Source organism: Poecilia reticulata, linkage group LG5 (assembly GCF_000633615.1).
Source record: "Poecilia reticulata strain Guanapo linkage group LG5, Guppy_female_1.0+MT, whole genome shotgun sequence".
Classification (NCBI taxonomy): domain Eukaryota; kingdom Metazoa; phylum Chordata; class Actinopteri; order Cyprinodontiformes; family Poeciliidae; genus Poecilia; species Poecilia reticulata.
In genome coordinates this window covers 21,617,763-21,635,631 of record NC_024335.1, presented here as the reverse complement: position 1 = coordinate 21,635,631, position 17,869 = coordinate 21,617,763, and the positions used below count along the sequence as shown (strand labels likewise).

The following is a 17,869-nucleotide window of genomic DNA, read 5'->3' as shown; positions in this document are numbered from 1 at the left end:
TAAACAAAACGCTCCGACTCTCTAACCACACAACCTAAGGGTGGAGGTGAAAACATTAGGCCTCACATTTGTGTCCTTTCTGCCAAACTTGACCTTCACTTTGCAGCAAGTTCTATCAGTGAGGATCAATTATTGCACTGCTAAAATACATATCAACCCCAAAAATCTGTGACTCATTGTTTGATTTGCATTTAGAAACCGTGCTCTTTTTTTACCTTCACTGATTCAGAACTCATATGTTTAAAAACCTTGGGAAAATTTGAGCTGTCACAACGAACAGTGCTTACTTAACTGCGGTTAACACCGTTTTATGCAGTTAGCCCTATGCATGAATTTGCTTACGCATTGAACTGAGATGCGCCAGCTCTAAAATTAGCATGGAAAACTCTGCAAAGCATTTGACTTGCATTAAGCAACAAAAGAATCGGAACTGGCTACACCAATTTAAAAGTGCACCATCGATTGCACCGGGGTCAAGTGAAAGTTAAGGTCAGAGGAAATTTTCAGAGTTTCATCTTTCTACTCCACATATGCTTGCTCAGCAGAGTGTTGCTTTAGGTTCGCACAACGTTTATGGCTCAGTTCTGCAAAGATGATAAGAGATCTCTGAAGGGGTTTTAGCAGATTATGCTGGAGAAATTTCCAAACAAAAAATTTGAGTGTTGTGGTTATTAACGGTAATGAATCAACAGCTCATATCAGTCATGATGATGGGACAGAGAGGAAGTCGACATGACTAAAGATTTCATCGGAAGTCCAAGTGATTGTTCACATAAATGAAACTCTTATAAAAGCTGCTTCTTTTTGTGTGTGTGTGTGTGTGTGTTCTGCATAATACTGTGAACGGTCACACGTCTACCAGAATTACAAAATGTGTGGTCACAACGCGTGTTGCCACACCCGCGAATGTGTGTGGCTGTCAGAGAGCAAGTGGTCAGTGTTGGGAGTCACCCAACTGTAATGGCCCTGCAGAAAATGCATTTCTACTAGTTTCCTCTTTTCTTTGAAGATTTGGCAACAGAAACTAGGGAAGAAAAAACTACACACGCTTACACAATCGTTGCAGTCTCTGCTTGTGTTCTGCGCCACCAAGCACTCAACATAAACAAATCACCGAAACAGTTCAATGGACAAACAGTGTGAAAGTGAAAGACGAATGCGGTGACTCTGTAGGTAAAAGACAAATCGATTTCCTCTAAAGATGACATTTGCAAATAGACTGCGGGAGAACGATGTGCACAAGCGCAGAGATTGCGATGTTGGTGGCTGAGGAAACGTAAAGGCACAGCTGCAGAACATCGTGCAACTCGGTTCTGCAGATCAAAAGGAATCTCACCGAGGAGACCTAAAGCAGAGAGAGAGAGAGAGAAAGAGAGAGCTGTCAGCTGTTTGCTGTAAAGCCTTCACACATTTTCTGCCACCCGTGATAGCGGCACAAAGTGGTGGGCTAAGTGTGATATCGGCTGGTTTCGTGTAATGAGCTCAAAAAGTGCTGACGACAGATTCTTGGCACTGGTGTGACTCCATTAGAAACCGGTTTGAAGGTAAGGGGTCAAACGATGAGACGCCACATCAGCACCTGATCAGAAACGCTGCTGCACAGATGACAAACTGTCAGACATCTGATAAGATTGGACTGATATCAGCGTGGCACCCTGTTGATGTGAAACAAGAAAACCAAAGAAGAAGTGCCTCATTACCTAACGGTCGGGGTCTAATATTAAACGCCGCTGCATATCGAACACATCAACACGAAAAATTCTGATGACAGGCATTTCCGTGAAATAGATGACTAAAAGCTGACTCACTGAATTATGTGGTGGCAGCCCACTTTGGTTCATCTGGTCATTTGGTGTGTGCGCACATCAGTCACCTATCAACAGCTGCTTCTTTCATTCTTAAAATACCCCGGTTTAGACAACTCACGTTGGCGGGAATTTATACGTATTAGATGCTCGACAGTCACAAAAGATGGGGAGGGGAAACATGTTGGATATTGAATAAAAATCTCACTTATAATCTTATCTTTTGCAATAAGGAAATTGAACCTATTTGAAAAGATTCCATTTTTATGAAAAGATGAAATACAAACAGCTTTATCAGCCTTTTTTTCCCCCCTATAGTTCCTTTTTTCCATGTCATATTAAGACTAATTAAATTATTGACACATATTTGAAAAGTCCTTTTTTTATTTGAATAACATTTGCTTTGATCTGAATTGAAATCTGCTGAAGCTATTGTTTTCCACATTTTAATTTGACTTTTATCAGTAGTGTCAGTTTTCCGTCGATAAGAGGAATTTACTGCAGACGCAACAACACGAAACTGAACAGTTTCTGTTTTGGCTGCTGTCTCCCACAGAAAGGCTTCATGAAAACAGACGCAGTATTCGGATGTCGTTGTGATTAATAACAACTTTTCTTAAAAATGTAGGTACAAGTAAATACAATTTTGATACTATTTCACTAAGGACAAACTGTTTTTTTTTCTTAACCAAAAAAAAATAAATAAAGACTTCAAGCACTTATGTACTCATGGAAGCTTTTGTGTACAATGTCTTTCATAAAAGCCATATATATTTTTAACGTTTTCACAATTTGTCACATTACCATCAAAAATATACAACATAATTTAACAAAAAGTTGATCTTTTTCTGCATCTAAACCTACTTGTATTGAATGATTAACTTGTAACAAAAATCTCTCAATCAGTTTAGGCCTGGACTTTGACTATGTAACCGGGTTGCTTTTCTCTTTTGGTATAATTGCACAAAATGTCTTTTATTTTTGGCTATTTGTATTGTTCTCTACCTGACTTGAACACCTTTAAAAACTCTGTCATTGTTTAGATCGTGCAACTTTAAGATTGGTAAGCCCTCTTCTTTATTTCTTCTTCTATGGTATTGTTGTTAAATTGTTTGCCCCGCTTATACCCTCACCTTTTGCCATGTTATCCTGCGGGAGATTCATTAAGTTAATTTTTGTTATCACCATTATAATAAATGAATCCATTCTGTGCTGTAAATATTTAAGTGAATCTACAATTGCAAAATAGCAGGAATTAACCTTAGTTTCATTATGTACTTTTGTTTTGTGTAGAAAAACCAACGATTCCCAAAAAATCCTGTGTCATGGCCTAATTTTTAAATGAAACCAGCACAACGCAGAGAGGGTGTGGTTACGACTAGACTATTCCAATACGTGCTTTCATCCAAAGTACTTCTTGATGGTCCTCCTGGATCTTTTTGGTTGTTGTGACCCTCCATCCCAAGTCTCACAGTTCCAACAGGCGTCTTCATGTGAACGTCTTCTCACTTTTCACCCACAATCTTACAATACTAAGACAGAAGACGATTATGTTCTTTCACTGTTCAGCACAAATCGAAGGACGTGCTCACTTTTCTTCCAATGTGTAGATACACTACAAAAGTATTTGTTCTCTTTCATTTTCATGTTTGTCTTTTCTGTGGGCTGTTCTGACATGCATCACTTTCTGCAGCCATCAAAAAGTTCAGGGTGCAACTAAAACTTTCTGCTTAGCTAATTCCTTGAAGAGCACACCATTTTATCTTCATAAGTTACACACAATTCATGGTTAACCCTAACAAATCATACCTAAACGCATCTGCAGATTGTGAAGATCTTCATTGGGGATGGTTTACCACTACAGCTGAATGGTAAAATTCTTGAAAAACCATGGGTTGCCTAACGCATAGACTCAGGCTAATCATGAGCCGGGCCGACAGGCACGTGACAGCTGAGGGTAAGTGGACATTCCAAAAGGTTCTGAGGGGAAAACACCTCTTACCATGTCTTCTGATCGTACCCGGTTACTTCTCTGTGGCTTATCAGTGCAGTACTAGTCTAAGTAAACCTCGACAGTGGAATTACAAAAACAGAAAACAGAGAGCTGGCATCTTCACGCTCCCCCACCCTCTGTCAGTTTTCTTACGTATATCTGACACACAGAGAGAATCCACAGCGTCATCGTAGTCAAACCACGACTCGATATTATTTCCATATTGGGGGGTTCAGTTTCATTTGGCACTGAGGAGAAAATGCTCAGAAATAATTAACTGTAATCGACTACATTCAGGCCATTAAAAAAGTTGTAATGTTAGAGCTTGTAAGCAGTTATTACAGCACCAATAATAATAATAATAATAATAATAATAATAAATAATAGTAATAATGGGTTTTAAAATAAATTGGGTCAATATCTCAACTTATGCAGATATTACCAATACTATTACAATAAATAATAATAATAATATTATTAATAATATTATTATTAATAATAATAATACAATGGGTTTCTTGTAACAACATATTATGTCATCAAATCCCTGCGGTTAAAGGTTTTTCCTTGAGTTTAGTTCATGGGAGGAGCACATTACTGCAAAGAAGAAGAAGAAAAAATCCCCTATAGATTAACCCCTTCCGGTTAGTCTCCTAGTCTCCTCCCTGTTGTCTATATAATGACAGCAGAAATGAACCCCAAATCATGCACTTCTCAGCTCTAAAGAAACATCCTCCAAAGGAGCATTTTTGTGTTTTTTGTCCACTCGGAAATCCACTGAGCCGGCCGTGCGTTCAACTTCCCCGAGGGTCCACTTTCCTGCAGCGTTTCTCCGTCTTGTCCAGCAGCATGAGTCCTCAACTACTGTCCGTCTTGGTCCTGCTGTCTTCCGTCTTCTCTGCATGTTGCAGTCCAGTGTGCCACGACCAGTGCTGCCGCTTCGTGGAGGAGTTCCCCGTCAGGGTGCAGAGGCTCAGGGAGGACTACAGGAGGATCAGAGGTTTCTATGTGAGTACCGAGCATTTCCGTGCTCTGCAGCATCATTGGTGCGCTGGAGGTCGACGCGTGATGCTGCGCTTTAGTCGCCTCTGCAGGTGCAAGCGCTTATCGACTCAACACGTTTTTGTTTCCCCAGGAATCAAACGACGACTTGGACAAGGCACTGTTGGACCAGAGCGTCGAGGATGCCTTTAAGGTGAGCCTGAACTCAAACGAAAAGGATTAGTGACCTTTTTTAATGAGGAAACACACCAGAGCGCACGATAACGCAGCAGAAGCAGCTGCTTATGGCAAGTCATTAGGACCAAAATTTGACAGCTACTTTTAACCTGTCTGGTAAGAAAGCTTAAAAACCGCTTGAACGTTTTTGTTGTTGTTGTTGTTGTTTTAATTATGCTACACAGCACCATAATCGATGCTTGTTTATGACCAAGTAGATTTCTGTTTATTTTTCCTGCTAGTTATGAAAAGGCATCAATTGCACTTCAAGACCAGAAAGCAGCATTTTTTTTGTCACTCATTAGCATAAAGTACATAATATTAACTTTCTCTACGGCATCCTAGCTATGTAACGATCTATTTCTATATTGTTTTCTTTACCAGATGCGTTATAAAAGATGTTTGGCACAAGTGGCTTTCCATATGTTGCACTTGCCATCCAGTAACCAGACTGGTTCTGTTTTGTTTCCCGCCCTGCAGAGCCACTTTGCTTGTGAAGCCATGAACAGCATCCTAGAGTTTTACCTGAGCACGGTTCTGCCGACTGCGGTGGCCAGCGTGACCATCGACACCACTCTGAAAACCCATGTGGAGTCCATACAGCTGATTTTTGATGAGCTGAAGAGGGACGTCCACAGATGTGTAAGTAGCTCAAACACGTGTTCTACTCCTACAATGGCTGCAGAGCGTTGGACTGTAAAATGCAAACTTTTCTGTGGTTGTGGAAGTTTTAAAAAATAAGCCATGTCCCCGCTTTAAAATTCTGAAGCTCGTCTGTGGTCGATATGCGTCATGTTTACATCACAAAATTGCCCTATGTTGGCAGGTGTATTGTTGTAACTGTTTGGAATGTAATTATTTTTGCCAGACCGTTAAAAACTACATTTAATCATTTCCACCGGCGCATGTAATAATTTCTCCACGCACTATGCGGCTGCAAGAGAGGAAGAGGTCAGCCATGGCTCATAGGATTTGGCCACAATCTTAGTCAGTGATTGCAGAAGCACACAGAGTGGAAGAGGGGGGGGGTCTAGTGGTTCTCCTTTTTTAGCTTTCTTACTGCAGATAGTTACTGCTTACGAAACTTTTTCTCATTGTTGTGTAGGACGGGCATCCAACTCAAGTTCTAACTTCTTTCCTGTCGTGTTTTCAGAGAAAAGTCTTCGAATGCAAGAAGCCGTTTGATATCAGGAACCTAAATTCAACGTACACTGAGGTGAGTGTTTGGACAGTGCTTACATCATTGCATATTGTGACAGAACTAAAATTGCCTTCTGCATCGGTTGTTCAAGTGTGATAATGAAGGATGTGTATTTGCTCGCAGATGGAGAGTAAAGGTGTGTTCAAGGCCATGGGAGAGCTGGATCTGTTGTTCAACTACATCGAGACGTACCTGGCGTCTCAGCGGAAGAGAAACTCTCAATGAAGACCAGCTGACTTTAATGAAAATTATTATTGCTGTGTGCGTTTTGGGAAACAAAATGGACAATCTTTGAGTTTGAGACTAACATGCATCTACTTGGTAATGTCCAGAACTATGAATGTAATGCATGAATGCAGGAGTGTTGTCTGCTCTTCAGAGACAACAGACAGTCGTTTGTCCCAAGGACAAGTTTACTGTTTGAGAACCGTGTTCTGTCGTGCTTAAAGATAGAATAAGTATATTTTCAGTGCAGAGTGTATTTATTACTTCTAAGTGTCATTTAATGTATTTTTTTTATATTTATTGCATTTTCTACTTTTTTATAGAAATAAAGATTGTTAAAAAAAAAAAAAATTCCTCGGTTGATGTTATTTACCAAGCTGATGAAACTGTCATCATGTGACTGCTTGTTGGAATGAGTAACAAGGAAATACATACGTTTTCACATCCTGCAGATTAAGTACATGCAGAACTAATGTGTAAACTCTTCATGCTGATCCTCTAACCTCAAACATGACCCATATACATCACTTACCAGCAGCAGACCGAGCTTGTGTGTCGATTTACCGTAACTGTAACTAGCCAGCCTCACCCTCATGGCATATGCACACTTGCACAAAAAAAACACATGCATGCATAAAGAATCTTGCTTAGTCTCACACACACACACATCTGTAGAGCAGAAGTGTTGTGGGTTATAAATCAACCGTGTATTGAAACGTGAGAGTCGCCTTGCACTTATTCTTATTTCAGCTCCAAACAATCTGTGCACAGTAAAATGAACACTTACTGTATTATTATTGCCAATAATAACACACCACTTGATTTAAGTTTGATTTTTTTCTACCTTTATTGTATGGGATGCAAATATCTTGATGAAATTCTTCAGATCTTCTGCAAACTTTAAACTGCTCCGTGAATAATTAGTGCCACTCAAAAGAAGCCGCGTTGCTTTTAGCCTCATCATGCAGCTTGCAGAAGAATCGTTTAAATTTTACGCAGCGGTATCGCTCTCAGAGAAGGGTCTGTAAGCTCATGACTCCATACTTGACTCAGGGCTTTGCACTGAAACTACTCTGAGGCGCCTCTTCAGTCATATGCTGAGTCAGTGTGGGAGGATTTGAATAGTATCAATCCAGCAATGACAGTACTTACGAAAAAGCTATCATTCATAACATCAGTCCTCCAAACCAGGACTCTGTTTTGACCCACGTTAACAACAGCGTTTTTCAGCTGGTCAAACGAATAAATGTTGATTCCACTACAAATAGTAATTAAAAAAAAAATCTTTAAAAGTAGTTACCGCTTCATTACCGCCCAACCACATAGCGAGAATTTAACGAGCGGTGTGCGTATTCAATATGGCCACATGCAGTTGTTTTGGAATGAGTGTAAATCTCTAGTCAGACACCAAAGCATGGTGGGAAAAACTAGAGCTGGTCATGTGAAACTGTGCACAGTGCGGCAAAGGGAACCGTTACATCTGAACTCCAATGGCAGCTTTCCCGTTTTGGGCTTGGATCTTAAAAGTGAAGCGGTGGAGAGTGTCAGGATTCTGCTGTTTGGGTTTAGGATACATCTGCGTCTGAGTATTTAGATTGTTTACTTGTTTCCCACATTCCTTGTGTATTTTAACAGTCATTTTTCCCAGTACCTCAGTTGAACTTCAGTTTCAACCACCTGCTCCTCGTCCAGCATAAATATCTCTTCATCCTGTTAACTTCCTGCATGCCGCCACCCTGCTTCCTTTCAGTTTCCTTGTGTTTTATTATTTTGGATTTATCTTTGGACTTCAGTTTTTGTAAGTTTTTTATTTTAACGTAAGCTATTTGAGTTTTACCATCCTGCCTCCTCTTTGCATTTGGATCCTGCAATTCACCATTGCATGATAGTCTGTAAGTATCTGGTAGATGCTGCAAGAATACTATCTCTTTTTACTTTAGCCAAAAGATTTTTACACACAACAACTTTTGTTGTCTTTCTGAAGAAAAAGAAGTATTTTTTTTAAAGAGTGGTCTCATTGGATAAACTTATCTTGTAAAGTAAGGCAGCTCAGAGGGGTTGAACGTAAATAAACTCTACATAATGTTGTAAATAGTAAGTAGTGAAGAGAAAAACTGATTTGTTGCCTTATTTTTTTTTTACAGCCTTGTCCCCTTTACAAACTTTTCCAGAATATTATTTATTGCAGTTTGAACAATGGAGCAGTTGCTAGCAGTGTTACCTTGAGTGTCTGCGGTTCAAATTCCCCAGACGAGGGTCTTTCCGTATGACAATATTCATGTTCTTGTCATTCGTGAGAAGGTTCTCTCCAGGTCAGGGGTGCTGCCAGGAATCGTGGGCCCCCTGACAAAAGATTTGTTTGGGCCGCCCGCGCTACTGCTGTTACAATTTTTTGAGTTTATTTGACCCATAAAAAGTGTCACAACTTTAAAGGCTTGCATCTGCCTTGCTTTCTTTGGTTCAATACACAATATTTACTGCTCATGAATTTAAAATCCAACAGTCCACATCCAGTATGCAAGTAGGTTGTTTACTTTTTTTCTATTAGTTTTAGATTGCTGAAATGTCTCTCCCCACGAGTAACAGTCAAAAGCAACATGCAACTACACATAAAGCAATCCAGACTTCTCAAAAATGCTAGTAGTTGCATTTTATTCAAGCTGCAGTACATAACTTTAATAAAAAAATATGTTTTCTCCATATTTGTTAAAGTTGTCACGGTGTCATAGCAGTTTGTTATGAGACAGATAATCTGTGAAAACAATCAATCTCCTCCACCTCCTTCCTGAATTACTATTACTGGTTAAAGTAATGCACCGTTCTGACCAAAACAACCAATCAGAAACAGTAGGACGCTCTTAGCGCTGTCAATTAGCCTCATTCACTCACTGCTAAATGTGCTAATGGTGGAGAAACAACTTATCATTACAAGAAACCGTTTATCTGCTGTCATTGATAAATGGTTTCTAACTAAACTGAGCATTCAAGTTAAATATATGAATATGTTGGTAATTTTATTCCTTAATTCATTAAATGCTAGTGAAATTGAGGCAAACGGTAGTCTGTAGCTAAGCTAACTATGCTAAATGGTTGATAATCTCACACAGTCTACCCACCTCTCTTGGAGAAAAACTGTGTTAAAAATTAACATTCTTGCCTTTCTCTTTCTTTCTCTCTCTCTATTTTGTTTTTGAAAACCTGATTTTATAACTTTTCTTAGCAGCATAGTAACTGGGCACAGTCGTTTGTGGCTGCAGCTTCTACTGACTGTAGCTGCATACCTCACTCTCAAGAGCTCCAAGCAGGAACGAACCATTTCATGCAGATCCATTGGGGAGTTCAGGGCAAAAACGGATGTGTATTTTTTGGTCTGCGAGGGGAAACATTAAAGTTTTACTGCTAAAAACAATCTTTGAAAATACGATATGATTCATTTTGTATTTGACAGGACCCCGATTTTTTTATTTTATGTCTATGAACAAAATACAAATAATTAACTTGTGGAGGGCTCCCTGTTAGTCTAGAATCGTCATCACTTTTCACCCCTTCACCGCGCCCCTTCTCCAGGTACTCTGGCTTCTTCTCACAGTCCAATAATATGCAGTTTGGTTAATTGGTCTCTCTAAATGAGTACATTGGACCTTACCTTCCACTTGATGATTGCTGGAGGTAAGCACTAGACAAAGTGGGTACAGAGGGTAGGTGACACAGCCACAACAATTACCAAAATGGTTGCCAAGTGATGAAAACAACTTAATTCCTCACTACCTGTAACACCCAGCTGCTCTACGCTGCACCTGGTGCATTAAAAAAGGAACAACAAATACATATTTGGTTTCAGTAATGCTACTTTTTATTGATGTCCTTAGCAGTACAGTGCAAGGGTAATCAAAAAATGTTCTGTGTATCTCTAAATGTCAGACAGTTTATATTTAGGAATACATACCAAAAAAAAGTAGGGTATTTGAATTTTTCTTTAAGTATTGTACATTAGGAAAGGAATGCTAATTTGTATGGCTAATGTGCCAGATTTAAAGGAAGATTCGTTGGCATTCATGACTTTATCTTAAGCACAATAAATGCAATAAAAAATACCTTTAAGATAAATCATGAATCATTTTAAGTTGAAGTCCAGTTATCTCTTTTCTCCAGTAGGTGTGTCCACTAGTTACTAAGTTCTAACTGTTTTCTGTCCTTAAAAACTCCTTTCAAAACCTTCGTCCTCGTTTTTAACGCGGCACCCTTTTTGATGGAAAATTGGCGCTTGATGTCTCAAAAGATTGACTTCTGGTGAAAATAACTTCATTTGGCTAAAACCCCCAGAAATCTGTTATGTTTCAGCAGGTTTCAGCATGACGCTCTCAGTGTGGGAGTGTCACTTAACGTGTTAAGAGTAACAATGCAGAGCTCCAGATCTGAGTTCTCCTCAAACCTGCAGCTGGAAGTTTTTTACTCTCTTCTTCTGTCGTCCCACTCTTCACAGAAGAGGGATTGCTGCTAAGTCAATATGACATTAAAATCAGCTGGCCTTTATTAGATAGACAATATTTTAACCATTTACCATGATGAAGACTTGTCAATTATTCTGTAAAATAACTAAGATCATACTGGACTGTGTGTACTTGAATCCAAATGCGTCTCTATTATTGGAAAGAAAATATTAATTTGGAACTGAATTTGGACCAATTTGCATTCTGTGTAAAGAGTTGAATAAATACAGTTTTGAACTGTTTGCTCGCCTTGAGAGGAAGGGTTTGCTCTGGTAGTCATAATTGGACAAAAAAAAGTAAACAATGCACCTTCAGCAAAATTTCACTTGCGTTATCTTTTTAAGATAACCGAGGTTAAAAAGGACCTTATCAAAGGCTGAAGGCATTAACATCTACAACTGAACTCTTACTTATGTGGGAGATTTGACGTCATATGCATTGTTTTCAGATTCACAATTTCTACGTTTCCCCCCAAAAGCCATAACTATGCAAATGTAACATCGCAAGCTCATAAAAAAACAAAACAAAACAAAAAAAAAAAAACACTCAGCAACATCCGTTATGATTCATTGCTTTGGAGATAAGATTTTGTGGGCAAATTTCCAATATATCATGAGTCAAATGTGAGATCCCGAAGATATGATTACTATACTTGCTTTCTCTCGCTCTGTGCAAAAACGCCAGTTTTTATAATGAAATGTGTCAGAAGTAGTCAAACCGTCGCCCTGAGTATCTATAGTGAACCTGAAAAGAGTCGATTGTGTCATAGGAAGAGCTTCGCCGAATGGTTATGAGTAAAAGCCCACTTTGCCTGATGCAAGGTGGGTATTTAGTGGCATCGGCAGATTCACTTCCTGCTGTTTTTCCTGTATCTTTCTTCCTGTATCTTTCTACAGAACTTATCGGCTCTGAAAAACGAGCGACAGACCAGTACTTCCGGTGGTCAGTACTCAGAAGAAGTCAACCACATTATTGTGCAACCAGTGGAACTCTGGGTACTTTCTTAAAATGGACATGATGTTGACAGGCCATGACAATGTGCACGTGGATCCCCTTTTTTGACGGTTTAGTTTTTTTTTTTCACAGCTTGCTGAAGGGTTTTCAAGGACCAAATCTTTAATAAAACACTGACGACAATTAAACTCTGTCAAGGGATGTTCATCAACACGTAATGTATAGTCGCGAAAAGCGAAGGTGTAGACACGTCAGGCTCCTCTGTTTAGATTAGTTTCAAACAGAAATCTACTACACAATCTACTACTTTACAGATAAGGCAGTGCAAGGAGAGTCTCTGTTAAAACTCCAAGAGACACATGATGTCATCCTCACTGAGTTAATCTCAAGTTAAATCTGTGTGGCAGGAGGAAGGGGTTTGGTTCTGCAGTAGGTGGGTTGCTGGTTCAAACAGGCCAATTACCATTTAATCTGGGACACTAGGGAGAAAGATGATAGCTGGCGGCTAACAAGCTGCAAAAATCTCTCCAGTATTTTTACTGGCTTCCAAAGAATACAAGTAACTCAGAGAAGAAGGCCTCTCTGAGGCTTTGAAGGACATAAAGTGTGTTTATGTACTTTGAACAGTTTGTAGAACGTTGGCCTTGCAGCAGCAAGAAGGTTCTGGGTTTGAGTCCCGTCCTGCGGTCTGTCTGCATGAGTATGCAGGAGGGAATACATACGTATTCTTACTGTATTCTGATTTATAAATTGTATGTATTTTAATGTATAGAAATGCAAAGCCAGGAACTGGAGTTGTGAGTTGGCTGCAGCTGTACGCTCTTTGTGCAACACATCAGTTACAGACTCATCCTGTTCTATGTTTGAGTGCAGTGTCCCTGTCAAACTAATAACTTAAATGAAATTAAGACAATTTAAAATCATAAGAGATGCGTCTTCACAGAATAATATCTGGGGAAATTGTAGCCAACATTTATGTGACTTATTTTATTCAGACTTAAAACATTCCTAATATTGGTATCCTGTGAAAGTATAGTGTGATTTGTGAAGAAAACTACTTTTCTGTGTGTGTGTGTGTGTGTGTGTGTGTGTGAGAGAGAGAATTGCCTTTCTAGCTTTTGTTGTAAAAGTATGCCAGGAGTAGACTTGGTGTCCATCTTAGTGTTGCCATAAAGTTACAGTTTGCAAGTGTTAAGACTTCATTGTAACAGTTTATCATTGAAGTATTGCTTTGCAGAAACAGATGAGCCAGACGAATCCGAATTTTTCATACTTTAAGGTGCCACTTTGATTATAAGCTTTTATTTTACATGGATATATGGTCTTACTACGGGAATAACTGTGTATTTGTGTAAACAGTCTGTTTCATAAAACATATTGTATTAATTAAGTTCACACAAACTGGTGATTATAAGTAATTATTTCTCTTTAATTATGACAATTTCCTGATTCAACTAATGGATAATATTTTTTTTTAAATATGGGCTTTCTGAAAATTATGCTTTATACTTAAATGCTTTTATTTTGAAAAGGTACATTTAATCTAGCAAACGAACTTCACTGGGACACATATGAGTTTATTGAATATGTCTGCAAATTGAAAGGGGAAAAAAAAGGGCCCCATGACTAAACCTTGAGGAGCACCTGTGTCTGGCTTTTAAACATTTTAGTACTTTCTAAAACTCTTTAAGTAAATGAGTTACACCAACATTTATTTTTTTCTTTGGGATCAATAAAGTATTTTTAACACATTTTTGGAAAAATTAGATATCAGGAGTTTCATTATCTTAAAATTATAAGCCTGAAAACTATAGAAACAGAAACTAATATCTCAGTGTGTGTGAAATGTCTTTTTTTCATTTTTACTGCTGAAATGTCGCGGCAATTTTTTTTTTGACGACATTGTGATTTATTGCAATACAAGTACAATACAAGTCTTCCTCACTTGCTGTTCTAGCAAGACGGCGCAGAGTTCCTATAAAAGAGGCCTGCTTTTAAAGTAACCCGGCAACATCTGAAGCAGCAAACTCAATCAAAGCAACCGCAGCAACCGCAGCATGTCCGTAAAGGTGTACCTGATGTGACTGTTACAGCTCTTCACAGTAAGACCGAACAGATTTCCAAAACAAGCTAAAGATAAGCGCTCGTTGTGAAATGTGTCAAAGTGATAAAGGCGCGCTGTTCCGTTTGACAAACTTGGTTAAAGTTTGCTCAGCTGAGCCCGGCGCGCCGCTGCAGGCTCGTCTGCCGTGGGTCACTCAGAAAGAGGATGTGTGTGTTTGGCAGGATGGCACGCCACTTCAAAGCGACAAGAACTGTATGTCACCGCCTCAGCTGAGAAGTCTCCATCCTCCGCATTTCCTCTCACATTTTAAACTCGGCACACAACAATGACATGCTGCCGTTTCCAAACAATAATAAATAATTAACGAAAACATATTTGTGTGTTTTTTTTTTTGTTTTTTTTTTTTGCTACAAGTTTTAGCTTCCTCTCCCCCCTGACCATTTACCCCCTTTCAACAGCAGCGGGGCAATGCTCCTCTCACCTTTTTGCATAAACCAACCTGGTGGGTGTCCTGTGGTTTGTTGGGTTTATAGTAAGGGGTCACAGCCTCTGCAGGTCTACCATAGGGACTCCCCTCTGGGCCCATTTACCCCCTTTGTCTTTTCTTTTACCCAGCCAGACCTGTACGAGACAGAGATGACTATCGGTTTCATCACACTCAGAGCTGGAAGCTCGGAAGCCACAGTTGCCTCCGTACCTGCAGAGAAACAGCCCTGCACGCTGGCGGGAAACTTGCTCTGAACAGCCCAGTGTTGGCAAACGGGTGTTGAGTCAATGCTACAGGGCCGTTCTGCTGCGTAAACGTGTATATTCCAGGAGTCACTCATGCTAAAGAGCGATGATACAATTCTGTCATGGGTTGAGTCTATTCACCCCCGTGTCAAAACCCACAAATCTCGAGCAGACACAACAAACTGAGTCATATTTGAAGATGCGATTGACTTGAAAAAAGAACTGAATGTGGGCATAGAGGTCAAGAAAGACTTTATGCTACTGGCTGACTCAGTGCTTCATAAGGGTTTGCAAAATTGGTTGTAAGTAGTACTTATTAAGCAGGAGTGCCCTTGAAGCTGATCCCACCGTTGTTTTACTGGAATTTCATGACAGACTGACACAAAGTAAAGCATAATTGTCAAGTTGAAGGAAGCTGATCCATGTTAGAAGAGAAGATTATTACAGTTCTTGGTCTTTGCAGGTTGTATTTGCATAAATGACGCACTGGCATGCTTACATTGTGGTATTAGTTCATCTGTGAGAACATGAGTGTCTGTCCTGAAACTACAGGAGCCAGGAAGCATCAGTATGTAGATCTGAGGCCCCTGACAAGATCCGCTTCCTGAGCAAGAATCCATCTTTGAATGATGAAAAAAGGACATGTGGTGGAGTTATACATCGAACTTGCTGACATTCCAGAGCTGCAGGCTGATATTTATGGAGAACCAGTAACGAGTGCTGCTTGGAGATTCAACGTACGAAAGTGATGGTTGATCCGAATCCAACTGAGAATCTTAAGACCTGAAAATTTTAATTACAATGAGTTTAAGCTATTTTTTTGAATAAAAGAGTGGTGGAAAATATCACTAGTAATTGTAGTGAAGTATTGAGTCATGGGGCTGAATGCAAATGCACACCACACTTTTCAGACTGGGAAAATTAAAAAAAGAAAAATGACATTTTGATTTCATAACTGTTCACTTTTTTTCCCCTTTCGTTTCTTACTGATCCATCGCAAAAAAGTTCCAATAAAACATAATGAAGCAGGGTGTCATGCGGTTGGTGCAGCTGTAACTCAAGCCGCCTCATATGATTTTGATGCAACAAATCTCAGGATCTCACTCCTTTGCTGCATGTTTAAAGCCACTAGTTGCACAAAATAAAAAAAATCCCCCAAAAGCATTTAATTAATAGTTTTCCAAAGCAATATAAATTTTTGTAAATACTTATCAAACCAAATCCTTATAAAAACCAATTTCTATAGATTAAAAACAAAATAAAATGTTCACACATTTACAAGACGTGTGATATCTGTGCGGCGCCTTTCGTCTCCGATTTCCCATTCACAAAAACAGAGAAGAGCCAGTTTTATTTTACATTGGTTTTTTTAATCCAAAGCTGAAGCAGACAAAAAAGTATGGCAGGTGGAGCTGAACAGACTGAAAGACGAGGGTAAAAAACAGACACATCTGTGCTTCCACTACAAAGATGTGATGAGTTGAGGGACGACGGGGAAAGACAAAATAATAATAATATAAAAAAAAAAAAAACATTCTCACTATGAGAGATGTGATACAATTGGAAACGTGGGTGTCATTTTATAAAGTGACAAGACCAAAATGACAATTGATCATTTTCTACGATCCCAAGTGAGTTAGGAAGTGTATTGGCAGATTGATTGAACTCTTAAGGATGGGGAAGAGTTACACAGTGTGGTAACCTGCTGGTGGTTTAGACTGTGCACCATAGTTCTTTCTAATTCAACTCAGAACTTCAGGAAAATGGCAGAACATACAGTGACATAAATCCACATCAATCCAATTACTGCCCTCTAACAGAACCTCTAAAGGGCCAGTGTGTACCGTACAGGATGCTGCTCCTTACAGAAATCCATCCTATTGATGCAGAACATCTTCCCAACACATTTGCAATCAAAAATAATAATAAAAAAAAGACAATTTCAACGGTATTCCAAGCTGACAAACATCTGCATAGGCTTAACCTGACATACAATCTGCCGATAATTTCAAATCAGAAGGGTAACATTGGTAAAAGCTTGAATCAAATGCCAAGAAGGGATTAAAAGCTATATGCTAATAAGCAATACTCAGTAAGGTCTAGGCTAAAATGGTCATAAAAATCCATGAAAAAATACAGTATTTGTCGCCTCCTCTCCAGTGAGCTACATGTGAAAGAAAGAGTCGCTCTGGGGTGTCTTTCTTCGCTCCGTCTCTGTCTGACAAGCGCACATTTAGTTAGGAGAGAAGGGCTACGAGTGAGGTGCAGTGTCAGTGGCACAGTTCCCTTGTTTGAGTGCATAGGCCTCAGTTTAACATTCATAAAGACAAACTGAACCTGACAGAGACTTCCTGTCCAAATCCCAGAAATCAGCATCCGTTTCTTCCCAATTCCCACAGACAGTGTCTTTACATTCCTCCTGTCAGTTCAAAATACATCTGCTTGCTTTGCATGTACACAGAGAGAAACCTTCGCTTGTTTCCATTTTTGGGGATTAGCCACGTGATACAACATTCACAGGTAAAGGGGGGCTGTGGTTGGGGGGGGGGGACTTCAACTACAGCTAATGCTAAGGCTTTGTGTTGTGTTCCAACATCGCGGCCCCTCTCACTACACAATCTGATATCTTGAAAAGAGAAGGAGAGAGAGAGAGATCCAAAACACCCTTTTCCTCCGTTTTCCTACATTTCATAATCTCTTTTCTGGTGTAAATACATGTACCCGCTCTTCACCCTGCAGGCAGCAGCGTGATGAGCTTGTTAAAATGGCTGAGTAACAAAAAAAAAAAAAAAAAAAAAAGGAAAAAAATACACTTTTACAAAACTTTTGCCAAGAAAAATAAAACACTGAGAAAATCCATGCAGTACGACTCGTGTCGACAAATTATTGCTTTCTCCTCTCAACCTGTGTTGTATGTGCATGCAAGCCTGACTCTTTCAGTGAGCAGCAGAGTTTGGGTTGTTGGCTTTCTTTCTCCTCTTTGTTAGCAGTGGATTGGTCGAGTCTTCAATGGTCTTGATTTTGATTTGCTCGTAGTCGACCCTCATCGTTGCCAAGGCACTGGTCATTTCCTCCTGAGAAACAGAACAACGAGACATTAGGCTATAGCATGAGCATAAATGAAAAGATTTCATGAGTTGTCTCCGGTCGTTGCCCTGGAGATGACCCGGGTATTGTTTCTCTTGA

At 39.5% G+C, this 17,869-nt stretch overlaps 2 protein-coding genes across 2 annotated transcripts in view; one reads left to right on the top strand and one right to left on the bottom strand.

Annotated features, from left to right (window-relative positions):
- Window positions 1-4,269: 4,269 nt before the first annotated feature.
- il10 (interleukin 10) lies at window positions 4,270-6,738 on the top strand. Its single transcript, XM_008409245.2, has 5 exons — window positions 4,270-4,806; window positions 4,934-4,993; window positions 5,497-5,658; window positions 6,170-6,232; window positions 6,341-6,738. Exons 1-5 carry the CDS (start codon window positions 4,504-4,506, stop codon window positions 6,440-6,442), a joined length of 690 nt encoding a protein of 229 aa, XP_008407467.1. The 5' UTR covers window positions 4,270-4,503; the 3' UTR covers window positions 6,443-6,738.
- A 9,299-nt stretch (window positions 6,739-16,037) lies between these two features.
- The window catches only part of mapkapk2a (MAPK activated protein kinase 2a), a 29,821-nt gene continuing 27,989 nt past the window's right edge, over window positions 16,038-17,869 (bottom strand). Inside the window, exon 10 of the mRNA XM_008409246.2 lies at window positions 16,038-17,757. Within this exon, the coding sequence (XP_008407468.1) occupies window positions 17,620-17,757 (138 nt within the window). The 3' untranslated portion in view covers window positions 16,038-17,619. The remainder of the gene's footprint in view (window positions 17,758-17,869) is intronic.